This window comes from Vigna radiata, chromosome 1 (assembly GCF_000741045.1).
Source record: "Vigna radiata var. radiata cultivar VC1973A chromosome 1, Vradiata_ver6, whole genome shotgun sequence".
In the NCBI taxonomy this organism is placed as follows: Eukaryota; Viridiplantae; Streptophyta; class Magnoliopsida; order Fabales; family Fabaceae; genus Vigna; species Vigna radiata.
The window spans coordinates 4,653,099-4,680,873 of record NC_028351.1 but is presented as its reverse complement, the minus strand read 5'-3'; the positions used below and the strand labels follow the sequence as shown (position 1 = coordinate 4,680,873).

At 34.7% G+C, this 27,775-nt stretch overlaps 6 protein-coding genes across 7 annotated transcripts; 3 read left to right on the top strand and 3 right to left on the bottom strand.

Moving 5' to 3' along the window:
* The first annotated feature begins 1,896 nt into the window (after positions 1-1,896).
* Positions 1,897-4,184, top strand: LOC106756180 (probable arabinosyltransferase ARAD1). Its single transcript, XM_014638486.2, has 2 exons — positions 1,897-3,052; positions 3,587-4,184. The coding sequence occupies exons 1-2, from the start codon at positions 2,144-2,146 to the stop codon at positions 4,139-4,141; spliced, it is 1,464 nt and encodes a 487-aa protein (XP_014493972.1). The 5' UTR covers positions 1,897-2,143; the 3' UTR covers positions 4,142-4,184.
* Positions 4,185-5,607: 1,423 nt separating this feature from the next.
* Positions 5,608-8,810, bottom strand: LOC106773553 (translation initiation factor IF-2). Its single transcript, XM_014660246.2, has 4 exons — positions 8,508-8,810; positions 7,587-8,414; positions 6,254-6,325; positions 5,608-6,146 (listed from the first exon to the last, which is right to left on the bottom strand). Exons 1-4 carry the CDS (start codon positions 8,628-8,630, stop codon positions 5,889-5,891), a joined length of 1,281 nt encoding a protein of 426 aa, XP_014515732.1. The 5' UTR covers positions 8,631-8,810; the 3' UTR covers positions 5,608-5,888.
* A 4,394-nt stretch (positions 8,811-13,204) lies between these two features.
* Positions 13,205-17,920, top strand: LOC106773600 (mitogen-activated protein kinase 9). The gene is made up of 11 exons (XM_014660321.2): positions 13,205-13,821; positions 14,496-14,904; positions 14,983-15,110; positions 15,261-15,320; positions 15,439-15,588; positions 15,722-15,877; positions 15,962-16,099; positions 16,197-16,270; positions 16,689-16,790; positions 17,039-17,252; positions 17,516-17,920. Exons 1-11 carry the CDS (start codon positions 13,573-13,575, stop codon positions 17,585-17,587), a joined length of 1,752 nt encoding a protein of 583 aa, XP_014515807.1. The 5' UTR covers positions 13,205-13,572; the 3' UTR covers positions 17,588-17,920.
* A 449-nt stretch (positions 17,921-18,369) lies between these two features.
* On the bottom strand, positions 18,370-21,817 carry LOC106766584 (pentatricopeptide repeat-containing protein At4g02750). Its single transcript, XM_014651307.2, has 2 exons — positions 20,182-21,817; positions 18,370-19,799 (listed from the first exon to the last, which is right to left on the bottom strand). The coding sequence occupies exons 1-2, from the start codon at positions 21,697-21,699 to the stop codon at positions 18,993-18,995; spliced, it is 2,325 nt and encodes a 774-aa protein (XP_014506793.1). The 5' UTR covers positions 21,700-21,817; the 3' UTR covers positions 18,370-18,992.
* Positions 21,818-25,006, bottom strand: LOC106756170 (pentatricopeptide repeat-containing protein At4g02750). 2 transcript variants are annotated; one of them, XM_022782208.1, is made up of 3 exons: positions 23,435-25,006; positions 22,337-23,077; positions 21,818-21,909 (listed from the first exon to the last, which is right to left on the bottom strand). In XM_022782208.1, exons 1-3 carry the CDS (start codon positions 24,884-24,886, stop codon positions 21,835-21,837), a joined length of 2,268 nt encoding a protein of 755 aa, XP_022637929.1. In that variant the 5' UTR covers positions 24,887-25,006; the 3' UTR covers positions 21,818-21,834. The 2 variants fall into 2 exon arrangements, with proteins under 2 accessions (XP_022637929.1, XP_014493960.1); XM_014638474.2 differs by lacking the exon at positions 21,818-21,909 and having other exon boundaries at positions 22,191-23,077.
* A 1,241-nt stretch (positions 25,007-26,247) lies between these two features.
* On the top strand, positions 26,248-27,283 carry LOC106766513 (uncharacterized protein At5g39865). Its single transcript, XM_014651238.2, has one exon. The coding sequence runs from the start codon at positions 26,374-26,376 to the stop codon at positions 27,232-27,234; it is 861 nt and encodes a 286-aa protein (XP_014506724.1). The 5' UTR covers positions 26,248-26,373; the 3' UTR covers positions 27,235-27,283.
* The last annotated feature ends 492 nt before the right edge of the window (positions 27,284-27,775 follow it).

The following is a 27,775-nucleotide window of genomic DNA, read 5'->3' as shown; positions in this document are numbered from 1 at the left end:
TTAATTCAATTTTATAAAATTAATTTGTGAAATAAAATCTACATCTATATATAACATAGATTTATTTTATGTTTAACTAACATAGGATCTTTAAAACACTTCTATGATATAAAATATAAATATTAATAAATAGTCAACGAAAAACATAATAAACTGAATAAAAAACAAAAGTTCTAATAACGAATAATATAATAAACTTAATAAATAATAAATATTGCTTAAATAACTTCAAATACCTTGATACAATATTAAAAAATAGATTATAAATTTAATTCAATTTAAAAATGTATGTTATATTTATTTTGTCTTTAGTTAATATAAAATCTCCAACCTATAATTTTTTATATTTAAAAATAAAGTATATGATGGTTGCTTCTATTGAAAATTATAAAGATGTGCGTTTTGCGTTAATAATATGGGAAGATGGTTTTAAAAATCATTGATTTGGAATATTTTTATTAAGTACCTTATATAAGGATCAAAGAATAAAATGTTGGTTATTTCGTTTAAAATAAATAAGTAAAAAAATAAAATATAGAAATATGGAAGGAATATATTCAATATTATTGAAAAAAAAATTATTATAACATATTCAATATAACATGCTGTTAGACGTTATTTCAAGATGACACTGTCAATTAAATTACAGGAATATATAAGTGTACGATTAATCAATTAAATTGTTTTGTCAGTGAGTTATCGATTAAAATAAATAAAACCAGTGTAAATTGCTAAATAATATATTAATACACATACATATAATTAAGAATTGTAAGTAATTTTTAATCAGCTTTAAGGTTTTATCAAATTTAAAAAATATGTGAATAATTTATTGAAAAATAGAATAATCTATTAGTTGGTTAAAAAAAAAGAATCAATTACTTTTCTGTTTTTTTTTTCAATAATTATATATAATGAATTATGAGAATGTGATAGTTGATTGGAATTGACTTTTAATTGATTAAGCAGAATGCATAATTGATTATTTGGTAGATAGTGTGATTGTTTAAGTCTCACCAATCATATAATTGATTATTTTGGAGGTACCCAAAGAGCACTCACATGACATCAAATAAAAGTTAAGAAGCAGAACGCTGAATTTGTCGTCTAACGCGCTTTTTAACTTTGTTTATAACAACAAACAATGTCATTGCATATTCTCATCATTTGACACAAACACAGATAACAGATATTACGTTTCATACGTTAATAATACTTTCGCTTAAACCTCTTCACAAAACCAAATATTGAAAAATTCCAAATTTGCTTCTCAAAAACTGTATAATCAGCTATTCTTATTCATCGTTTGGCTAATATTTCATTCTAGCTAGTTCCTTAAATGATTATGGAGTATTCCTTCCTACTGAATAATTACTAAAATTTTCGTTTTAAATTGTTAAAATAACAGGATTATATAATTGTTGTGCTATTCAGGAAAGGTCTCGTACTAAATTAATTACATTATATTTTTTAAAAATGATTATCTTTCACTTTTATACTAGGTTTACTCTATCTATAAATTAGATTGTCTTTATGTTATAATTCTACTAAGTATCTCACACATACCTATAATAGATTATAATTTATATATGTTAATTTCACCATAACATGATCTTTCAACGTACATACAAAGCAAAGTAACCAATTACTATTATTAACAAAATAAGATACAGAAAATAGTGTAGTTCAAAGTTTAAAAGCCCGTTTCCATCGTTAGACCCTATTATTGTGTTTTCTTCTTTCATTCCTTTCTTAGTCTTACACATAATTACCACAACTACAGCAATACACTAACATCTTTCCTTTTTTTTCTTGTTATTGTTTTGCAATACTTATGGCGAGATGTCTTTGTGGATCTCCTTGCTTCTCATTTTCAATTGGCACAATGTTTATCTATGCATATAGTAAGCATTCATCATGTTCGTGGTTGATAATTTCAATGAATGATGAACTATGCTATTAATGTGATCTTTAAAACTATTCATTGCCCATGTTCATATTGAATAAATGTGTATAATCATCCTTCTTTGCCTTTGAGGTGTTTGTACAATTTCCCTCATTCCATTGCAAATTTAACAATGGTTATGATTGTGTTAAATAGAGGAGGGCACAGCTGTGTGAAGTGCTGAAATAGTGGTGAATAATGGCTGAGAGAAATGGGCCTTCTTCGATCAAGGTTGGTTTTAGAAAGTCATTGTTTTGCTTCTTTACAATGGCATCGCTTCTGTTCTTCTTGTCCTGGTTATTTGTTATGCAATCCACGTATCGTCCTAATCCTATGGAGTACAATTTGATACCTAATTCAGAGCATTTATCTGCATTAGATGATTCAAAGTATCAGATACTGAAGCAAAATGTTGAATCCTCATTTGCGAACAGAAAACTAGTGAAACATGATGGAGGGAAATGTCACCAAAATGATGAACTTGTTGTCAAGATTTACATGTATGATTTACCACCAGAGTTCCATTTTGGACTCTTGAATTGGAAACCAGGTGGGAGTAGTGTCTGGCCTGATGTTAGGAATAATATACCTGGTTACCCTGGGGGCTTGAATTTGCAACATAGTATCGAGTTTTGGCTTACATTGGATATTCTTGCATCAGAATTTCCTCAAGCTCCTAAGGCTAGGACTGTAATCAGAGTTCAAAACTCCAGTGAAGCTGATATTATATATGTACCATTCTTCTCATCTTTGAGCTATAATCGCTACTCTAAGGGTAAGAAGAATGAAAAGAAAAATGGGAACAAGATACTGCAGGAAAAGTTAGTGAAACATTTGACAACTCAAGAGCAATGGAAAAGATCAGGAGGAAAGGACCATTTGATTTTAGCACACCATCCCAACAGTATGTTAGACGCAAGAATGAAGTTGTGGCCTGCTACATTCATTCTTTCAGACTTTGGGAGATATCCTCCAAATATAGCCAATGTTGAAAAGGATGTGATAGCACCTTATAAACATTTAATCCCTTCCTATTTAAATGACAACTCCACCTTTGATAGTCGTCCAACATTACTGTACTTCCAAGGAGCAATATATAGAAAAGATGTATGGCCTTCTTGCTCTTTAATATATTGGTTGTTCTGGCCTTTTTTTGCTGCTCAGAGAAGATAGTTTTGCATTGACATCAATAATTCATGTGAGTTAGGAAACACTTTGCTTTTCAACTATAGTTAAACAATGTTCAAGGGGGATAACGGAATCCCTCTTTTGTAAGAGTCACTGGATAGGAATCTTATGAGTCATCTAAATAATGAAAGAAGCTGACAGTGGCTAAAGTAGAGCCTTCCTGTGGTTCCATGATTATGCATTTGGTGCAATTTGAACCCTTGGAAGTTAGGCTTTTTGTTGGTTCAACCAAGTTCTAGTCACGCAGTATATTATAATAAAAATATAGAGAATCTCATGCAGAAAGAGTTCCTTACATGGAATGAACATCACTTTTATAATCATGCATGTCTGATAAAAGAAGTTAAACATTTTGCTAATTCACCATTATTTCCTTCTCTTACTATTGCATTATAAGTATATTTGGTTCGAGATTAATTCTGACTATCTTGAATACCTTTTCCTTATGATCAGGGAGGTTTAGCACGACAAGAGCTATTCTATCTTCTGAAAAATGAAAAGGATGTGCATTTTTCCTTTGGAAGTATTCAGAAAGATGGAATTAAGAAAGCAACAGAAGGCATGCGTGCTTCCAAGTTCTGCCTTAACATAGCTGGTGACACCCCTTCATCAAACCGTTTGTTTGATGCCATTGCTAGTCACTGTGTCCCTGTCATCATCAGTGATGCAATTGAGCTACCATATGAAGACGTGATTGATTACTCTGAGTTCTGCATATTTGTCCGTACTGTTGATGCCATCAAAGAAAATTTTCTTATAAACTTCATCCGGGGTATTAGCAAAGAAGAGTGGACTCGAATGTGGAACAAGTTGAAAGAGATTGAACATTTCTTTGAATTTCACTTCCCATCCAAGGAAAACGATGCTGTTCAAATGATTTGGCAGGCTGTGGCACGCAAGGTTCCTGCCATCAGATTAAAGCTAAATCGGCATGGAAGGTTTTCTAGGTCCCCTCCGAGTACAGAAAAAGGACTTAAGTCAATACAATTACCAAGAAATTTTTGGTGATGAAATTAACATTGAACAAGTTATGAAAAACGTGGTAGTTATATTTAGGCTTATAATATTTTTTATTCTTATATTTATAGTAATGAAGTAATGATTTTCCTCTGTTTACTTTTGACTTAATGTGATTTATATATATATTTTTTAAAAGATATAATGTTGTGCCTCCTATATTTTGTTTATGGAATGTAAAAAGAGTAGATGATTGTATTAGCTGATACATACAGCTCATCATATTCTAAACAATATAAATATTGATTTAACACAAGCAATCATATTAATTCTTATTAATGTTACCCAGAGTAAATATTAAATAGAGAAAAAATTATTAAATTATTATTATAACAAACCGAGAATGTGTCTTGTATTGAAACAAGACATGTATTTTTCAACTTCATGGAGTGTCCAACTAGCAATGGAAGGTTCCAACGAATCGTCTCACTTATTTGTTGCATCAATTTTTATTTCTAGAAGGAAAATGATATTTTAATACCATTTTTTGACACCATTTTGATATTGTATATGTGTCAAAATGTGGTTGGACGATTTCAATTTAAAAAAAAAAACTTTAGTTTTTCTCTTCCAAATATGTCCTTACTTCAATTTTTTTAATTTGAAATCGTCCAATCACATTTTAACACGTATACAGTGTCAAAATGGTGTTAAAAAATGATGTTAAAATATCATTTTCCTTTCTAGAATGACTTCCTCATCACCCTGAGACCTTATTTCTATTTACAATGGTCATCTCATTACCTAATTTTGCTTCTCACTCGATTGACACCAATGATGAAGAAGAAGCGTTATCTGCATACCTTTGATCTCTCCTCCGTACGAAGACTCATAGACAACCGACATTATTACTTGAAAGCAAGAGAAATGTGGACGCTAAGTTCTTGGAGAAAGATAGAGAATAGTGGAGAAAATGACATCAAGGTTCATCCTCTTTATAATAAAAAGGATATCCTAACGAGTCATTCTTAACCATCGAACCGAGTGGGATCTAACTATTCACAACATGTAACTTTTTGTTTTCTAGAATACACAAAGATCAATATGTCACGTGTCTTTATCTCAACAGTCTATAATATATATTTGAGATAAAAGAAAAAGTAAATAATGACATTTAATTATCATTAATAGTTTGACTTGAATTGTCAAATCTTTACTATCTTATACAAAAATAATCTCCAAATATAACGGACAAACAATAAGAATGAATGATAACGAAAAACTAACATTTGAATCACTAACAACTCGTTCGACAATAAACGGTTAATCTCGACTCTCACATCTAAAACAAGACTAGGGTAGCTATCCACCTTTATGAAAAACTCACGTTGGAGGGTCATTCGATTTGAATCTTTCATTAGGTCTATCCATCAGTGTTAAGAGACAATAATAACTGCTAAAAGTTCACACAACATAGGTACTCAATAATGAGAAATAGCAAGCACCGAAGCAGTAGATAGGGAGAATAAGCAATTAAAAGGCGTCAACACACAAATTAATGTGACCAAGTGAAACTGTAAAAGTCGAAAAACAACAAGTTTAAATAACAACAGAATCATCAGCAGTACCCGCTGCTAGTTATGCTTCATAGGTCAAACTAGAGAAAACAAACTAAAATGGACAGTCATTCCAGTCTCAGAGAAATCAGTTTTTCTGCTACTTCCTACACCCTTTACACGTCTTTTACGTCTTGTGCCTAGTTAAAAACACTTGTACAAGTTCTCCATCAAATTCAAGCCTAGCTTTGAGCTGATGTATGTGTCTGAAAAAATTCCTGCAGCTGTGGCTGTTGCGGCACCTGTGGGGGATATTGCTGTTCATACACCTGTGTCTGCGGCAGTGGCTCTGGCTGTTGCTGAGTCTCATCCCTCAATGCTGCCTTAAGATCCAGAGTTGACAGCACTTCCAGCTCTTGAATTGCTGCAATTGCAGTGACTGGACTTTCATGGTTGAAGTACGGTTTAAGCATGCCAAGAGACTCCTTCACTTTGGTTTGCTGTAAATTAAACACCAGAGAGAGAGGTATAAAATATAATTCCTATCAAAATATGATAAACAATTCAACATTGAAGTAGAAGACAATTTCAACTTATTTCAACTCACAAAGTGTTCAAGCTTCTTCCTTAGATCTTCATTAGCAGCCTTATGTGCACTGATTGCAGCAGCAGTTGATCCCTGTTTCACAGGCAATGAAGCAACTCAAGAACAATTTTCACTATTAGGTATAGCTGATCTAAGCGACAAAAGATATGTAACTTAAATTCAAAAAGAGAAATATTTTTTCAGAATATTAAGAACAAAAGATGCTTAAAAATCACAAACATATTCCTATGTTCTATATTAAATAATCCAGATATATTCAATCTCCAATCCAAAGTCCACCTCCCCCATAAACAAATAAAATAGAAGAATGATACTGAAATGTTATATCAATCCACAAAGGCTTCATTCAACTAGTATTTTAGAAAAACTAGTTTTAGAAGATTTACTGTTAAAAGAATTTATTCACATAATTATATTTTGAAAAGCAATATTTTAAAAATTCACTGGAATAACTAATTTTGTTCTAAAAATAAAATAAAATCAATTTCTACTATAACACTAATAAGTGTCTTTGTTTATCATGAAAATCAATTTCAACTCTAATTAAAGTACACGTGTCAATCATATCCAAAAGTTTAAAATTAACTTAACCAAAATCTAAAATAAATAGTCAACAAAAGTAACATGCACATTCTCCATTTAGTGCAGAAGGCAATTCTGATGGGAATAAAAAGCTTCAAATATCACTTCAGAAAGAGATGTCATTATAGTAAAAGAAAATTCCCTTTTCTGCACCGCAATTCTAATAAAATCAAAACAAAGGACATCGAAACTTGTACGGACCACTTACAGGACAAGATTAGAAGACCGCATTACAAGACAAACATGCTCACATATGATACTCCTAATCTATTTCGTACACGCGCAACCTCAAACAACAATAAAAAAAAAAAAAACAAATATAATCCTATATGAATTGTGAAAAAGGAAAACATTTTTTATATTCAAATGGTTACCAGTTAGGCGGAAAAAGGATAAAATTCAAAGCAATAGAGATAATTTTTTCCTCTCTGCTTGATTAATATAAGATGCATATACAGAAATAACCCAGAATCTTTGTTGCAAAATCACACACTAAAACAACATATTTTCTTCTACATTTTCACTGACAAGTAATTGTTTACAAAAATAGTTATTTCAATTAACTTAAGGCATTCAATATTCAATCTAGTCAGTACTTAATGTATCACACACCCCAAAATAATCATAACTATAAATAAGCTGTAAATGCATCTATGCTTCTCTTGGAAAGATGAGCAAATCATACATGTGTCATGCCATACAAAAAACAAGAACTTCAAGAGCAGATATTAAGAAACAAGAATGATATTACTTTAGGGCGGCCCACTGGCCTTCTTGCAGGATTCTTAGCCCTTCCAACTGCGAGCTTCTGGAGCCGACCCGACCTAACCACAGAAAAGACTGAGCGTGGTCGTCCACGGCCACGGGCTGCACCACCGTCGGCATTGAGAGTGAGCAGTGGAGCACCACCAGCAGGAACAATCTTTCTGGGACGTCCTCTGGGCCTGGGGGACCCATTGGGCAAAGAAGGGGCTGGAATGATGGGCTGTATAGTGGGCTGACCAGGAGCAACCGGAGCTGCAAAGGGAATTACGGAGAGGTTTGATTTGGCTTTAGGGGGTCGGCCCCGTCGTTTGAGCCCGCTGGAGATCCCAGAGACAGATTTGGGCTTGGGCGGACGCCCTACCCTCCTTGACACTTTAGATTTTCCAGAAGAGCCTGGTGGACGGCCCCTTCGAGCTGGGACTGCCGAGCCCGGGCTCACACCTAGAATCTTTCTGGGACGACCCGGACCTCTTTTCTGGGATTGAGGAGTAGAGGCAGGAGTAGGGTCATCCGAAAGGCCAAGAGAAGCCCAGACAGGGTCGGCAGTGGGCTGGGGTTTCAGTTTGGGAGGTCTGCCACGGGTCTTTTGGACTTGAGAGGGAGGAGACGGTGGAGTATTATCAGATCCAGGGAGCTTATAAGATTTTTTGACCATGACTAGAAGGTTAACTGATCTCAAACGGTTGAGGTGGTGAGTGAGAAGAGCAGAGTGAGTGGTTGGAAGGTTCTTGTACACTTGCTGGATGTACTTTCCTATGGCACGCTTGCTCGACCCATTTTTCTCCTTGAGAGCTCCGATAGCTGTGTATATCATCTGACACAACATCACACAGTTGTGAGTCTCATGTTAGTGTCTGTCAATTTCTCCAAAACAAATAAACAAATTCAGATTAACCGGTAAAGGTACCTCGTCATACGGCGGGTGGCTGGGAATGGAGTTAACTTCAGTCGTGGAGGAGACGTGGTTGTTGAGCTCCGCCGTGAAAGGGACGGCAGTGGGCGGAGGCGGAGTGTCGGAAGTTGGGTCCATGGAGGGAAGGGATGGGGAAATAGATTTATGAGAGAGAAAGATATATGAGAAATGAGAGGAGTTAGGTCATTTGATAGATGCTTCTTTGTGAAACAGAGACTCACTGGCTCAATTCTGTTTGCATAAAGTCCTAAACGACCTTATGTCAACATTCGAGCATTCTCCACCCTTGATTTTTTTAGATCGCCATTCTTCTATCCGTTGATTTCTTCTGCAAGCTTTTAAATTCGTTTCTTACAGCACCTTTTACTTCCACTTTAGATCTGCTGAGTGATATTGGTCCAGTCCTGAATTTATCAATTTAATGATGTGTTCTACCCTGTTTATCTAATTATTTTTTAAATAGAATTGATTAGAAATAAATAATATATTACCATTAATTTATCCTTTTTCTTATTATAAACCTGGTTGTAGGGCAAATGTTTTTATTATCAAAAGACAAGATTTTTCAAGATTTCATACAATTTTCTAAGTTAAGTTATCTTTACAGATGTACATAAGTTATATATCTATTATATTATAATGTAGTTAAATATTTTCAGAGGTAGGTGGATATTAATAACAATCTTATATTATTATTTATTGTTTTTATTTTCAACTTTAGTTAAGTTTTTATTTTGTTATCTTATATCTAAGAATGTGTATCATTTTCAGAGTAAGACTAAGTTTAATTCTTAGAAGAATAATTGTTTAAATAAAAAGATAATTGTAAGGTGGAAATTAAGTTAGCAGAGTCATTATTAATGAATTTGTTTATTAATGAGTTTGCCTTTTAGTGAGATAGTTGTTGAAAGAGAGATTATTACATGCAATATCAATTGTTCCTTAAAAAACACCAAATAAATAAAATTAAACATAGTGTTTGCATTATTGTGTTATTAAGTACAAAAAATTACACCCTCAATATTAGTTATAATTTTTTACATAGCAGTAAATGTGAAAGACAAAAGTACCAAACCTGACTGGTTAAAGTGTGAAATTATACCAAAAATGAAAATTTCAACTATACACATTAATAAAGAATGTAAATACTAGCTAAATTTACACCATTTTTTAAAAATTATAACTTGTAAAGTGTGTAATCTTCTCAGCACAAAAACTTCTACACACAAATAAAATTATAAAAATTTGTTTGAATGTGATTTTACAACGTTTTTTCTCTATTTATAATCAATATGATTGTGAATTATGTAGTATTTATGTGAACAAAAACTCTATAAAGAAATATTCATTAGAGTGTAAATTTACACTGAATTATTTTTTCAATTTACAATCAATGTAATTATAAATTGTGTAATATTTCTGTGCAACCAATGACAGAATATTTGTTGCATAAATAACATGACACATGATACAACGTTATAAACAACAAAAACATATGACCCATACGACAAACAAGAAAAAAAAAGTTATTGGTAAGATTGACCATTATAATAATTGGAATACTACAATTATTTGTTTTTTTTTCTCTAATATTCCTATATCTTAGTTGTATAATTTCTATTTCCTAGCTATGATTTTTCCTAATGCAATTTTTGACATCCTACTTCAACCTTAATCCAAATTATACATCATGGTTTTGACCAGTTTTATTCACTTGTTGAATGTCTTTTCCTATCTTATCACTCACAATCCAATTTTCCTCATCCCAATCTCACTCGTAATCAACTCTATGATTTATAATCTCAAACTCAAAATTTTCAAACTAATAATTTTGATCTTTATTACTAATATACTTATATGATTAAAATATTATAAAATGTGAACAACTTTTTCCTTTTTCCCCATGATATTAAAGTAACAATTGTTTTTAAATTTAAATTTGGTTATCATAAAAATTTTTCATCTTTAGCTTATTAGTTTATTACTTTTTTATACATGGGTGAGGTGACAGCATTCACAAATCATACTATTTTAGTCATTGTTTAGCATTTTCTTTCAATTCATAATGGATAAATTTGATTAAAAGTTGATATTTGGACTTCATTTGGGCTTTTTTTTCTTGTATTTCCTATATTTTTGGTTTGTGTATTTAAGAAAATTGAAATTAAAATTATTTTGCTGGCTTAGAACAAGTTTAATATTGGGCTGAAGAATTGTACAGGGGTGGAGATGGAAGATATGAGGTGTGCAAAAAAACTTTTACAAGTTAATTTTCGTAATTTTCAGAATTCTCCTAACATATAAAAGTTAATTTTACAATAATAAAATCATTTTTTAATAACTTTTACAAAAATATTAGGTAAGATAATCATTCATCATCTACATCTAGAATAAATAACATAAAACCTTAATTTATTTGAAAAAAAATCACTTTTTCTCAGTTTCACGTGGATTAGTGTGCATTATGAATCTTTATGGCAATTCGTTTCAAAATTGGATTGGACTTATCAGAAATGTGTTCAATAAAATAACTTCATTTATTCAATTTTTATACCAAACACTACCTGTCAATCATGTTATATGGTCACCTAATGCATTTCTTTTATTATTTAAATTTTATTCTCTCTTTGACATTCTTTTTGTTTAAATTTAATATATATTCTAGCTGTGATTTAGTGTATATATATATTTACAGCATGCAATTTATTTATATTTTAATATACTAGGAATAATTATGTGAATTAAAATGATCAGTGTTCACCTCATCAGATCCCCTTTTGCATTAAATAGCAGTGGATTTTACAGCCAAATTATGAAAAAAATTAATAATAATCACATGATAGAAAGAAGAAAATAATAGCAAAGTGAAATGGAAAGATTAAATGTATGATTAAATTCAACAAATGAATAGTTAAATTCATTTAGTTTAATGATTGTAACTGTGTCATAAGTGCAAAAGATATTTATCCCCAATAATTTTTTATTAGAAAACTTTAATTAATACTTTAAATCAAGTTTTAATAATGATAAATTATTTGGTCACAGTTGAAGATTAATTTGAAAATTAAATGTATGACAGGGAGGGATTATTGTTTACACATTAATTTGAATATTTTAAATGAAAAAATAATTCAAAGTGCTTTAAATAAACAAAATAAAAGTGAATAAAAGCATCACATAGTACTTCATGACAAAATGGAGCTATAATCTATATCATTATATAAAATAAAATAATATTGTGTTCGGTTAGGGATTTTAAGAATTCTAATAAAATGGAAATATATATTACTTAAATGATTTATTTTAGATTTTATTTTGTTTTTTAGATAGTTTATCTGGATAGAAGAATTTGAAATTTCAATATTTTTCATAAAGAAAAATAATTTATCTTTTAAGATAAATTTTATCTAAAAAATCTTGATTTAATTTTTGAGTTATATTGATTTGAATAATCTTTTAGTTTGAGTTATTTTGTTTAAATTTTTAATTTAAACCAACTCATTTAATTCTCAATCATGGTCGATTTCACTAGTTTTCAATCATAGGTTAAAACAACAAAAGATTTAATTATATTGATTCGAACCAGGTTTATTAGAATGAGAGTCAAGCCAAATCGATTCGATTAAAAGGTCTGTCCAAACCTATATCGACTAAAAATTAATACTAGTTAGTTCTGATCAAAGATTGAAACTAATCGATCCTAGTAAGAAGGAAAAACCGGTTGCTCTAATTAAAGATCGACAATAATTAACTTTGATTAAAGGTTGAGACAATTTGATTTTGTTTAAAGATTAAAACAACTCAACTATGAAGATGAGTCGATTTAGGACGAAGGTCAAGAAAAGTTGACTAGTACGTATAATTTAAAGGTTAATCCTCAAGCTGAGAAAAAAATGACTCAAGTGGAAGAACTAACTGAGTTGGCTTGATCAAAGGTTGAGACAAGTTAATTTTAACCAGAGTTTGAGACAAGTCAGTCGAGGACGAAGGTTGTGACGAATTGATTTTGATCGATATTGAAAACAGGTCGACATAGGTCATAAGTCAATATGAGACAATTATGATTGAAACTTAGAATGAATTGAAATAGACTAAAACTTAGACCGAAACCAAAAATCCAGTGATTAAATCTAATATAATAATGAACTTAAATTCATAATTAATCTAAATCACTTGAGTCGAAAATCATATCAATTTATAAAATAAAAAATAACCGCCTTAAATCAAATAAAAAATCCACCTAAAATAAAAAAATCAAATTAAATCGACTCACACAAAGTTCAAAACACTTTAATTTGAGTTAAATGTCTAGACAAAGCACAATAGTTTTATTAAAAGAAAACAAGTAGTATAAAATGTTTAATATTAGTAGCATATTTTTATTATAATTCGAAACATTCCATTATTTCAGTACTTATTATCTTCTTAATTACGAGAATGTAAAAGAAATTTTTGGCTAACAATGATTAAGAAAGATCCGAGTACGCAATAATCAATTTGTGAACAAAATCCAGTCCTAATCCCAATCCTTTGTCCCTAACACCTCATTCACACGTCACGTCATTGCAACATTCAACCTTGTTCTCAAAGGCAAGTAAGCAATTACCACGTTAACACACATGCCAAAACCATGTAAGACACTCCTATGATCTCTGTCTCTCGAAGACAGCATACGTTTAATTATCTCACATCTCTGTCCGAAGCAAAAGCTGCGATCTTTCTCTCTGTTAGGTATTACACCGGCCAATCATGGTGTGTGTGTGAACGGTGATGGATTGAAAAAGAGAGAAAAAAGATAAATTAATAAATAATAATAATAAAAAAGTGTATTTTCGTAAAAAAGAGGAGGGGGAGAAACCGAAAAGGAAAGCAGGGGCGTTGAAGAATAAGATTAAAAAACGTAACAGAGATAACAAAAAAAATAATAAATAAAAGGGGGTTGGTTTGGTCGGAAGCAGAGAGAAGGAGAAACCCACAGAGGAGAGTGTGTGGGGCGTTGCATTGAGTCAAAGGCGATCAAAGAAAGAGTGAAGCGGTAATAATCTATGTACTGATATACATGGGTGGTGGAGGAACGCTCGTGGAAGGGATTCGAAGATTGTTTCAACGACGCGCTTCGAGCTCTGCTGAAAACCAAAACAATGCCAACAATAGCCGCGTCTACGTGAGAGATTTGCGCGCGCAGTTGGCTTCCATTCCCAACCACGAACACCTTCTTGACCCTGATTTCGATTTCTCTACCTTGAAGCCCATCAAAGTTCCCGCACAAATCCCCTTCAGACCATCTTCTATGGATCATCACAAAAAGGTTCTCTTTTTCATCGCCCCCATCTCCTCTTTTTTCTTAGTGCCATCTTTTTTCTCTTGTCTTTTCATTTTCTGTTTCACTTCTTTTATTGGGTATTGCTCAAGTTTCGCTTTTTATTTTTTTCCAATCCACCCGTTTTATCTTCTTGTGTGATTGCTGTTTTTGTCTTAACGTTTGCCGGATCAATTTGGTCGTACCCTTTTGTCTCTCTCTCTCTCTCTCTCTCTCTCTCTCTCTCTCTGTGACAAGATTTCAGTAATTACCTGATGCAAAAGAGAAGAGGCATAGTTTGGCATGATATTGATTAATTCCTTTCCCGGCCTCTTTTCTTAAAGTACTGGTTAGATGAGGGTGTACGAACCAAAAATGATTGATTTCTTGGATCAAGATGAGACAAGATTTGAATCCCTGTTGAGAAAGAAATATACACGTTTAACATGTGATATCATCGGGACAAGATTTCCTGGATGCAGGAAACCCGTTAGAAATAAAAAAAAAAAAAATAGTTGTATGGGTTGTGTTCTGCTTATGGAGATAAAGTACCGAATTTCATGACATTGTTAGTTTGTGTGAATATTGTGTTCTTTCCTGATATTTTTTTTTTCTGTATTTCGCACGTTTAATAAGTTATAGTCTTCAAGTTATGCTTCTTATGGTTTATGGTTATCAATCAGGGTGCTCAAGAGTCAGAGTTTTTTACTGAGTATGGAGAGGCGAGTCAATACCAGATCCAAGAGGTTGTTGGAAAAGGAAGTTATGGTGTTGTGGGTTCTGCCGTTGATACTCACACGGGTGAAAGGGTTGCAATCAAGAAAATTAGTGATGTTTTTGAGCATGTATCCGATGCCACACGGATCCTTAGAGAAATTAAGCTCTTGCGGTTGCTTAGACATCCTGATATTGTGGAAATTAAGCATATTATGCTTCCTCCTTCCCGGAGAGAGTTCAGGGATATCTATGTAGTGTTTGAGTTGATGGAATCTGATCTCCATCAAGTAATCAAGGCCAATGATGATCTTACCCCCGAGCACCATCAATTTTTCTTGTACCAACTTCTAAGGGGCCTGAAATATATTCATACAGGTATCATATCCTTGTTAGAACTAGCTTACTTACTTCTTTCGGATAGTGGTTTTAAACTAGTGTAGCGTTTTCTTGCAGCGAACGTGTTTCACCGTGATCTGAAGCCAAAAAATATTCTTGCTAACGCTGACTGCAAACTAAAAATATGCGATTTTGGGCTTGCTCGAGTTTCATTCAATGATGCTCCATCAGCTATATTCTGGACTGTGAGTAGCAAACTATTGTGTGGCCATGTTGAACTGTTACATTTATCAATTATGTTCTTTCTGACTTTTAAGAGTGGTGGAAACTGTAAATTGCAATTTAGGTTTATCCCCAAACCTGTGGCTGACTTTTTTTTTTCTACTTTGAATAAGGATTATGTTGCAACTCGGTGGTACCGTGCACCTGAATTATGTGGTTCTTTTTTTTCCAAGGTAAGCTTCTAATTTTCTTTTAACAACATATTTTCTTGGGTGGTATACAATATAAGCTATTGAACATGCTTGGTGTGTTGAAATAAGCTTCCAATTATAAAATCCTTGTCTTTTGCAGTACACTCCTGCAATTGATATATGGAGCATTGGATGCATATTTGCAGAAATGCTCACTGGGAAGCCATTGTTTCCTGGAAAAAATGTTGTGCACCAATTGGATCTCATGACTGATTTGCTTGGCACTCCTCCTCCAGAGTCCATTGCAAGGGTTAGTATATAAAAATCTAATTTGAAGTTTTCTGAAATCAGTAGGGCAGGCTTGTGTTGTGACATGGTTTATGGCTTTCTCCATTGTATACAATATCCTTTAAGTATATAAACTTTTAATCTTAATTTTGCAGATTCGAAATGAAAAGGCCAAAAGGTATCTCAACAGCATGAGAAAAAAGCAACCAATTCCACTATCCCACAAATTTCCAAATGCAGATCCATTGGCTCTCCGGCTACTGGAACGGCTACTTGCATTTGATCCTAAAGACCGTCCATCAGCTGAAGAGGTTGGTATCCTATCCCAAAGGGGAAATTTCATTGATAATCACCTATGACGATATTTCATTATTTCTCTATGCTTGTGATACCAGGCACTAGCTGATCCTTACTTCATTGGTTTGGCGAACATAGACCGTGAACCATGCACTCAACCCATTTCAAAACTTGAGTTTGAATTTGAGAGAAGAAAATTGACCAAAGATGATGTCAGAGAGTTGATTTATCGAGAGGTATGATCGTAGAACATTTATATAACTCCTGCTTCAATCAATTGTGTTCTACTCTTTTTTTTGTCCTGTGATAATAATTCTTTAAATTTTTCAACAGATTTTGGAGTATCATCCCCAAATGCTGCAAGAACATCTTCGTGGTGGAGATCAAACTAGCTTCATGTATCCAAGGTAGATGTGCTACAATTAATATCCAAAGCACTGTTTATAGTTCTGTCACAAGGGACAAACAGTAGTTCTTCGATACTAAATAAGATACTAAGCAAACTTTTACTGTATAACGTGTAGTGACACCTAATTTTATAACTGTTGACAGGAACCCCTCCTTGTATTGTTGTTGTTGCTGCGATGTTATTTTTTACTTTTTGTCAAATACTTCCAAAATCTCATTTCCTTTTGAATATAATGTTGTTGATGCTAATTCTTAGAGTTAAATTTTATGCTGAATACAGCATTTCTGACGTCTAATTTTCCATTTACGTTCTGTATGTCATCTAAGAACTCTAACATGGAATGTGAGGTTCTTTGAAATTTAAGCTGTCATTGTTTTGGTTATTAGTTGGTAATTCTATGTTATATTTTTGCATAGTGGGGTTGATCGGTTCAAGAGACAGTTTGCACATCTTGAGGAGCATTATGGGAATGGTGAACGAAGCTCTCCATTGCAGAGACAGCATGCCTCCTTACCTAGGTTAGTCTTGGTTAAATATTTGGTTCAAACTTGTCCAACATGTTCAAATACTGGATTGTCAACTTGCACGACAAACAGTCTATGTCTTGTTCTTTTGGAGATTTCATTGGTTTCATATTTGTTATTACTCATGGATTTTAATCTTGGGTCCAGTTTATTAGTGTCTGTTCTAAGATGAGTTTGGCAGACAAGTCTGTGAACCTTTTCTATGGTACTGTGAGAGTTATATGCAATTTCACTTTATGCAGAGAGAGAGTTTGTGCTCCCAAGGATATTGAAAAGAAACAAGACAACGATATTGAAAATCCAAGTGGATCAAATCTACAGAGTCCTCCAGGGTCTGATGTGACAGGTTCTCAAAATGGAACCTCCAGATCGAACTACAGTGCGCGTAGCTTGTTAAAAAGTGCGAGCATTAGTGCTTCTAAGTGTGTAGTTGTGAAACAAAATAAAGATCCAGAGGTAGTTTCTTACTCTATCTTTTCACAAGTGCATGGCTTTATTAAAAGAGAAATTGTTATATGGTTTAAAAACATGAGATTCTAACCATTCTTTAGTAACCACACACATGTGAACAAATTCTTCACTTTAGAATTGGAACCTCATGGTTTTGGACTTCAATGGTTTCCTCATAGTTAGAGATTTTGAAATATATGGAATAATTGGTTGCAATTTGTGTTGTTAATAAAATATATTGATGTAATTGTGTATTTGTTTTGCATTAGCAAGAGGCAATTAAGGAGATAAATGATGAGACGATGGATGATGTGACAGATGTTGCTGCCCTCCACGCTTGATTTTGATTTTGGTGTTGCTTCTTACCTTCTTCCATGCTCTGATTCTTTGCACAATGAGAGAGAGGTGGTGATGGTGGTTTGAAGCACTGTTAGTGCTAGAAGAAGCTCGCTTTAGGACTCAGCTCGTTAGTCATCAAATGCCATTTTGTTTGTGTTACTGTTGTAACCATTTATTTATTGTGTACGGCAAACGCAGTGTATACTACTCACTCATGTTTTATGCCTATTAATTTGAAACAGATCGAAAGCAAATAATGTTAGAGAAAAAGAAAACTCTGCAGTTTACTGTAGGGTGTGCAGTTGAAGTTTGTTAACTTTGATTAAAGATATTAACTGTTTGCCTAATAATTTAGGCCTATTGCTTGCACTTTATTGGGCTAACATGTCAAGTGGCAGCAAGTAATGTAGGTCCACTGTAATAATTAGAGTAAAATAGATTACATTACATCCATTGTCAACCATTGCGATGTTTCTTCATCAAGGGTCAAATCACCACTTGGGATTGAAAGGGAAGACAAGCAACCGAAGGATGCACTTCATCTAACAATGGTCTAGATAGGCATGCAATTTATCATTATTAACTATTCGTGAAATTCTGTGATAAATAAATATTAAAATTAGTCATTGACCAATTAAAATGGACCATGATTGGTTGAAAACTCAAGTAGATCACGCTATAAGATTCCATTCAAAGCATGCTGATAATATTTCAATAATTCTACTTTAACAAAAAAACTTTCAACATTTGAATAATTTATCATCAGATTTTATAATAAGTGCATGAAAAGCAAGTCCAAAAGAGTATAACAAAAATTAATTGTATACTTAAAAATTGTATTGTACAAATAAATACAAATAAGAATTGAGTAGTGTTTTGAGGATAGATTGAAAGTTAACTTATTATCACTCTTCCTTCATGTCCCACCTCTTAACTCCTTAGCAGCCATGAGGTGACGTCAATAAGGTCAAGAAAATACTGTGAACAGCATTCAGCGTACGTCAATAATGTCAGTTGGTAGCTGATATCATGCTAGTTGGGGGTTGAGATTTATCGGGTACCAGTTCATCCCCACGTTGCCAAATAATTCTGTGAACTGCATTCAGAATTATTTGATTAACTTTTCTTTGCATTTATTCTTTGCATGTCATGCAATTTGATTAACTTTTCTGGGATATAATTCTAACTTCCACATTCCAACTTCCATCAGATGATCATACTTTGTGATTCTGAGTAAGGCCCTTGTAATTCAGATTATCTGATCACCCTTGTTGTCAGTTTTATGCATTCGAGTGGATCAAGACAGACATAAATGTGCTTCACATTGCTTCAGCACTTCTTCAATCACAAAAATACGTCCAAAGAGTGTCTATTCTTTAAGTTAATTTTCACCATATCTGTCCATTTTTACCAATAATCCCCACAGGAACAAATACCATCATTGAAGTGGTGAAACCGGTTAGAATCCCTTAAAATAATCAATCTTCCAACGATCTTGGATATGTGCTTGATGGCATTGTGACAGTCTTGACAAACTCGTAAGTTTTTTATGACTCGTATTGGTCTGCCAGCAGGAATAGTCAGGATTCCAAATGCTACAGCCAATTTCTCACTATGATATCTGAGCATGTGCTCCTTTTCTTCCTCTTCCACATCATGCAAAACCAATTTTGTTGAAGAAACATACCCCTCGCGCTTCATTTCCAAATCTAGCTCTTCTAAGAAGGCATATATTCTATCCTTTTCTGGGTGGAAACAATCCCCAACTGCGAACGTATGAATCTTGTTTTGTACCTCAACCCAACTATACCCAGTTACCTTCTGCACGCCAACTTCCTTCATTCTTGATCTCATCTTGCCAACATCAACCCACCTACCAGAAGCCGCATATAGATTTGAAAGAAGGACATACATCCCTGAGTTGTGAGGTTCCATCTTAAAAACCATCTCAGCAGCCTTCTCACCTAGTTCAATATTACCATGAATCCGGCTTGCCCCTAATAGAGCTCCCCATGATGCAGCACCGGGCTCAAAAGGCATTTTTCTCATTAAGTTCTCTGCTTCTTCCAGGCGGCCAGCTCTTCCAAGAAGATCAATCATGCAAGTATAATGTTTTGAACTTGGTGTTACACTGTAATCCCTATTCATTGTATAAAAGTATTCAGTTCCCCTGTCTATCAAGCCAGAATGACTACATGCAGATAAAACACCCACCTGAAACATAATTAGAAGAAGAATAAACGGAAAAGGGTTAGCGAAGGCATGACATTACTGATTTATAGAAACAAACAAGATTATTTCCGTATCAAGAGAGATAGCAGGTTCTGGAGTATGAGAGATGAGTACAAGCAAATAGAAAAACGAAAGGTCCAAGGGAATTCGAAATCTTCCCAATGCCCAATCTAATTCCGGCCTAAACCTTTCCGATTCAAACTTTCCAAGCTTATACCTCCTAGAAACCAAACTGGATAAAATATTAAGTACTGACGGTACCCGTTCAAATTTCTACCCAACTGGATAAATTGACAGAAACAGATGCAAACAACAAGCTGTAAATGAAAAATCTAAATGCTTATGGAATGTATAGAATGTATACCATTGTAATCTCATCAGGTTTAACACCTGTTTTCTTCATTGATTCGAATAATATTAAAGCCTGTCCACCAAATCCATGCCTAGCATAACCGGCTATCATTGTGTTCCAAGAGACGACATCTTTCTCCTCTATTCCTTCAAACACATTATTAGCTTCATCTGTGCTGCCACATTTAAAATACATCCCAAGAAGCGCATTTCCCACAAAACACCCAGTCTCAAATCCTGCCTTCACCACCTGCCCGTGAACTTGTTTCCCTAACTCCAAGGCAGCAATATCAGCACATGTGCTCAAAGCACAACTAAAGGTAGACCTATTGGAATTTTCCCCATCTCGTTTCATCTCCACAAACATGTTAAGAGCCTCCTCAAAGTGTTCATTCTGAGCATAGCCAGTAATGATAGCAGCCCAAGATACACAATCACGCTGAGGCATCACGTCAAACAACTTTTTAGCTTGAGTTATACCACCATTCTGACAATAGCCAGTAATCATGGTATTCCATGAACTTATATTGCGACAAGGCATTGCCTCAAACAACTGCCTTGCAATGTCCATTTTCTTGTCTTGCACATATCCCGCAAGCATAGCATTGTATGAAATTTCATTTTTTACAGGCATCTCATCAAAATACTTTCTTGCTTCATCCAACATTCCGTTCTGCACATATCCAGAAACCATTGCCGTCCACGTGAACACGTCCCGCACCGGAGATGCATGGAACAACCTCTTAGCCTGAGACAAATCTCCAACCTGGGCATAACCAGAAATCATAGTATTCCAGGAGATGGCATCCCTAACAGGCATTCGGTCAAAAATCAGCCTAGCATCACCCAACAAGTTTCTCTTCACATACCCACCCATCAAACAATTCCAAGAAATCAATTCCCAGTTCGATTGGGACTCAAACAATTTCCGTGCCTCCTCAAGTCTCCCGTTGTGAACATAAGCGGCAAGCAGCCCATTCCAGGAGATTGAATTCCTATGAGGCATCCTATTAAAAACCTCCCTTGCCTCATCAACAAACCCATTCTGGGCATACCCAGACAACATGGCATTCCAGGAACAAACATCCTTTTCAGGCATAAGGTCAAACAACTTGCGAGCTTCTCCGAGCCTGCGGTTCCTGACATATCCAGTGAGCATAACATTCCAGGAAAACAAGTCCCTCTCAGGCATTTTATCAAACAGTTCTCTTGCGAGGGAGAACTTTGCGTTCCTCAAGTACCCAGATATCATGGCGTTGTAGGAGACAGAGCTGCGGCAAGGCATGGAGTTGAAGACTCGGAGAGCAGAGTCGCAGCGACCATTGCGCATGTGGGAAGATATGGCCTTGTTCCATGTCAAAATGTCAGGGTCTTTGACTTTGACGGAGTTGGTGGTGATTGATGAAGACTTGCTGCTTCTGCTTCGTCTTTTACTCCAAAAACTATTCGTAGAAAGATAACGTGAATTACACATACGCAAGTGCCTCACAACATAGGTATAGTTGGTGTGCATTGTATTGAAAGTCTTCATGAGCTACCATACTAACTACCCAGTCCAGCTATTATGCTTCGTCTTCACCATGCATCAACTTGTTCAAACATCAACATACCGATCACTTATCTGTTCAGAACTTTTCTGTTTTCCAACTCAAAAAATTGATAAAAGTTAGAAAACAAGAGTTGGATCATCCAGTTCTTCGATCGAACTTTTCCACGGTATATACATAATTCTTTTAAATTTCTACATTAAAAGAAAACCTGTTATATTAGCAAAAATATCTGAATAATGATAATATATGTTGAGATTAAGTAGTGAGTGTATTTGAAATTTCTCTGATGAAATAATGTATTTATAAAAATTTTATAGCATGATTATTCATATATATTTAAATATATTATATTACTGGAATATAATCAAATATAACATTTTGATGTATTAGAAAATCAATAATTATATCATAATATCTTAATATATAATAATAAATTATTATATCATGATATATTAATTATATATATGTTGGAAATATTTTATATTTATTCAATTCAAGGGAGGCTACAATTTATACTTATAATTAGGTTAATTTTCGTCATATTTCACACTGTCACCAATAATCCCCACAAGAACAATTACCCACACTGAAGTGGTGAAATCGATGAGAATCCCTTACGATTATCAACCTTCCAACAATCTTGGATATGTGTTTGATGGCATTATGGCAGTCTTCACAGACTCGCAAGTTTTTCATGACACGTATTGGTCTACCAGCCGGAATAGTCAGAATTCCAAATGCTACAGCTAATTTCTCACTGTGATACTTTAGCATATGCTTCTTCTCCTCCTCTTCCACATTGTGCAAGACCAATTTTGTTGCAGGAACATACCCTTCTTGTTTCATTTTTAAATCTAACTCTTCTAAGAAGGCATATATTCTACGCTTCTCTGGGTGAAAACAATCCCCAGCTGTGAATGTATGAATCTTGTTATGTATCTCAACCCAACTATACCCTGGTGTTTTATGAACACCAACTTCCCTCATTTTCATTCTAATTTTCCTAACATCGACCCATCTTTTTGAAGCTGCATATAAATTTGAAAGAAGAACATACGTGGCCGAGTTATTAGGTTCCATCTTGAAAACCATCTCAGCAGCCTTCTCACTCAGTTCCATATTGCCACGAATTCGGCTTGCACCTAATAGAGCTCCCCAGATTGCAACATCTGGCTCGAAAGGCATGTTTCTGATTAAGTTCTGTGCTTCTTCCAGACGACCTGCTCTACCAAGAAGATCGATCATGCAAGTATAATGTTTTGAATTTGGTGTTACACCATAATCCTTATCCATAGAATGAAAATATTCAATACCCCTGTCTGTCAAGCCATTATGACTGCAAGCTGACAGCACGCCAACCTGTAATATTATTAGAAGAAACGAAATGATTTTTCTTGTAGAATAGGGTCAAAAGGCAAGCTAAGGCATTATAGATAAAACACTAAAATTAATGACTCATTCATAATTGGTTTGCTAGTTCTTTATGATTATGATAATCGTCTTTGTATACAAAACAAGAAGCAACCCAAGCAACTATTAATTAGCTGAAACTGTATTAAGTATTAAACCCTAAAAATTTATCAGAAAATTTATTTATAAACCTGTGTAAGTTAAAAATAATTAAGTGAAAAGTAAGCAGTAATGACAAGTTTTTGCAAAAAACAATTAGATAAGGGACAATTATCCATGCATAAGAAGTTCATAAAATATGTTTACCATGGTAATCTCATCAGGTTTAACCCCTGCTGTGATCATCGACTCAAATACTCTTAAAGCCAGCCTGCCAAATCCATGCCTAGCATAACCAGATAACATTGTGTTCCATGAGACGATATCTTTATGTTGTATTCCTTGAAACACTTCATAAGCTTCATCTATGCAGCCACATTTACAATACATTCCAACAAGTGCATTCCCCACTAAACAGCCGTTCTCATACCCTGTCTTCACCAACTGCCCATGAACTTGTTTCCCTAACTCCAAAGCAGCTATATCAGCACATGTGCTCAGCGCACAACAAAAGGTAGATCTATTTAAACCTTCTCCATCTCGTTTCATCTCCACAAGCATGTTCATAGCTTCTTCATGGTGACCATTCTGAGCATAACCAGCAATAATAGCTGCCCAAGATACAGAATCATGCTCAGGCATCCCATCAAACAAGTTCCTTGCCTGTGCTACATCACCCTCCTGACAATAACAGCTTATCATGATATTCCATGAACCTATATTTGGAAAAGGCATCGCCTCAAACAATTTTCTTGCCATGTCCATTCTCTTGTATTGTACATAACCAGCAATCATTGTATTGTACGACATCTCTGTTCTCTGTGGCATTTCATCGAAAACTGTCCTCGCTTCATCCAACATTCCATTCTGCACATAGGCATACACCATTGCCGCCCACGTGAAAACATCCCTTACTGGAGACTCCGCAAACAATCTCCTAGCCTGCGACAAATCTCCATCCTGTGCATAACCTGAAATCATGGTATTCCAGGAAACTACGTCCCTAATAGGCATTTGATCAAAAAGAAGCCTAGCTTCGCCTAACATGTTTCTCTTCACATACCCACCCATCAAACAATTCCAAGAAATCAATTCCCAGTCTGACTTGGACTCAAACAAGTTACTGGCCTCTTCGAGTCTCCCACTCCGAACATATGCTGCAAGCAACCCATTCCACGAGATGGAATTCTTGTGAGGCATCTCATCAAAAACTTCCCTTGCCTCATCAGCGTGCCCACTCCGGACATACCCAGACAGCATGGCATTCCAGGAAACAACATCCTTTTCGGGCATTGAATCAAACAACACGCGAGCATCACGGAGTCTGCGGTTCCTGACGTAGCCAGTAAGCATTAGATTCCAGGAAAACAGGTCTTTGTGGGGCATTCTATCAAACAGGTTCCTTGCAAGTGAGAACTCTGCGTTCCTCAAGTACCCCGATATCATGGCGTTGTAGGAGACAGAGTTTCGAATCGGCATGGAGTTGAAGACTCGGAGAGCCAAGTCGCAGTGGCCATTGCGCATGTGGGTAGAGATGGCTTTGGTGCATTTCACGGTGTGGGAGTCCTTCTCTTTCAAATGGGGTTTCGGAAAATTAGAGGGTCGTTGAAGTTGAAAGTTGCTGCTGTGTAACTGTCTCAAGTTAAACTTCCCGCGCATTGTTTTTGTGTCATACTATATAGTGATTGTATTTTAAATAACCAGGAATCATATATTTTGGATTTTAAGGTTGTTTTCTAGTTTAACGTTGTTATGTTTGAGGAAAATTTATGACAGCTTTTAGCGTATGAATGAGACATAAGTCCTTATTTGATTATTATTTCAGGACCATGATGCGTTATTTTACATAACTTACTCTTTAATTTGCGTTTGCAGGGTCTGTGTAGCCCATCCATGTTATGTTTTAATAGATTATGTTCGTGTGTTTGAGTAATTCAATCATAAATTCGATATTTATTTTGTATAAATTAAATCTGATTTTGAAAAAAGTAATTTTATTAATTTTATATTTTCTATTGTATAGATCATCTAAGAGGTATTTGAATGATTATAGGTAGATCACTTTTGACTGGTTATTCTGATCAATCGATTTTAAAATAAACGTTAGATTAACACTTAGTCAATGATAATTAATCGACTTTAAAATACGTTAGATTAACACTTAGTCAATGATAATTATGAATCAACAAACTAATAACGGTTATAATATGATTTAGTCGTGATTAGATCAACATAAAAGTAAAAGCTCACAACGACTACATATGCATCATTGTATTTAATATCATTTTGTTCAGTTGCCGTTATTTTAGCATCAAAATATCTCCTCTAAGTATCATCCAAATAGTATTTGACGAATGAGAGACCCTGGAGTCAAAATAGATAAAAGTGACGTAAAACAAAACTAATCAAGAATCGACAACACTTAATTAGGTCATACCGAAACATTTTTACATCTATCGTAAAACAAAACAAACATTTATTTTAACCCTATAATAACCATAAAGAATATGACAAATAATATATTAGTAAAGACATTAGTCAACATCATATCAACCATTTAATTAACCATTCAGTCTCATTCATTCGGTTGATTATTTGATATCAACATCTTAACTTAAATTTTTATATCGACATTTTAGTCTTAATATTATAATTCGGTTATTTGACCTTAATTAGTCTAATTGTTTAGTAATTGACCTCAACCAGCATAAATTTGATATTTATTTTGTATAAATTAAATTTGATTATGAAAAAAAATAATTTTACTTAAGTTTATATTCTCTATTTCATTCCCAAGAAATGAAATGATTCATTTAAAAATCTATGGTAAGGAGAAGAAGAATGATAAGAAAAATATGATGGAGGGAACGAGGAGTTTAAATAAGAAAAGCTCCTTTTCCCATGTCATGCCATCAAATTTTTAGCGCTCGAGTTCGGTGGGACCCACGGCATTTGAAAATTGAATCCACAGAGTAAGAAACGAAATTGAAGAAAAGCACACAAAATTTAATGCTCAAAAGAATAAACAATCATCACTGCAAAACGGAGAAACTATACTAACATTTCTTTTTCTTCACTTTCTTCAGTTTCAGTTCATTCCACCAAAATTCAAAAACCTCAGACAGAAGAGAGAGAGAGAGAGAGTGATGGGTTGCGTTTCTTCCAATCTTCTCAACCAAGACGAAGAATTCACCCAACTGGGTTCCTCCGCCTTGGGCCACCACATCGTCTCCCTCACCTCCACCACCTACGGCCTTCTCACCCTCGACCCACCGCACACCACCACCCCTTCTACGCCTCCTTCACGTTTCACCCTAGCCTCTCTTTTCCCCTCCGAACCAAACTCCGAACCCAAGTCCCTTTGGTCCGAACCAAGACCCTTCCGATCCGAACCCGAGATCATCAACTCATGGGAACTCATGTCCGGTCTCGACACCGAAAGCTTCCGCTTTTCCAAAGAAAACTCCAACCCTAACATCCCCACTCCCACCAAACCCGCTCCAACGCCATCGAACCGGTTCGAGCGAATATGTCCCCCGAGCGGGGAAAACCGCGTGGTGATCTACACGACGACGTTGCGCGGCGTGCGGAAAACGTTCGAGGCGTGCAACTCGGTGCGCGCGGCGTTCGAGGCCCTGGGCGTGGCTATCTGCGAGCGTGACGTGTCGATGGACAGCGGGTTCCGGGAGGAGCTGAGAGGGTTGCTGAAGGGGAAGCAGAGAGAAGCGATGGTTCCTCCGAGAGTGTTCGTGAAGGGCCTCTACATCGGTGGCGCCGAGGAAATGCTGAAGGTCGCCGAAGATGGTCTTCTCGGAGAACTGCTTAAGGGGTTGCCGAAGAAGAAGGTTGGTGCTGTTTGTGAGGGTTGCGGGGACATGAGGTTCTTGCCTTGCTTCAACTGTAATGGCAGTTGCAAGAGTGTTGTTAAGGAAGGGGGAAGAGTATTTGTTGTTAAGTGTCTCCATTGCAATGAAAATGGCTTGATCTTGTGCCCTGTTTGTTCTTGATGACTTTCCTACCATAATAATATTACTCTCAGTCACTTTCTTCATGTAATCATTGTCTTCTGATCCTGCTTATCTTGTTGCTTCCTCCAGTAACAATTTTCTGAAATCATCTACAACCAAATCAAAATGGAATTGCAAATGTGAAAAAGGAAAAAAAGGTATTCACATTCTTGCAATCCATATATGTATCTATGAAAAAACTACATTGTTTTTATGACTTATATGTGTGATGAACAGGTATCTCAGGTTATATAACACGTTTTTTTTAATGTTAATCAAATTACAGATCTAACAAGTTATAGGAATGAATAATTCAAAAAGTTGTGGTAGAAAACCTCGTATGAGTTCTTCTCTGACAGTCCTATTATAAAACAGAAAATAAGATTTATTTATGTTCTGTTTTCATTGCTCTGTTTAGGAATTACCAGTTATATGTGCAATTTCTTCATCCTTGATTCATGTGTTAAGCTTTGCAGCTTCTGGATTTGTATTTATAATTTCACTGTTTGTGCACTTTCATATCTGTTTGGTCTTGAATTCC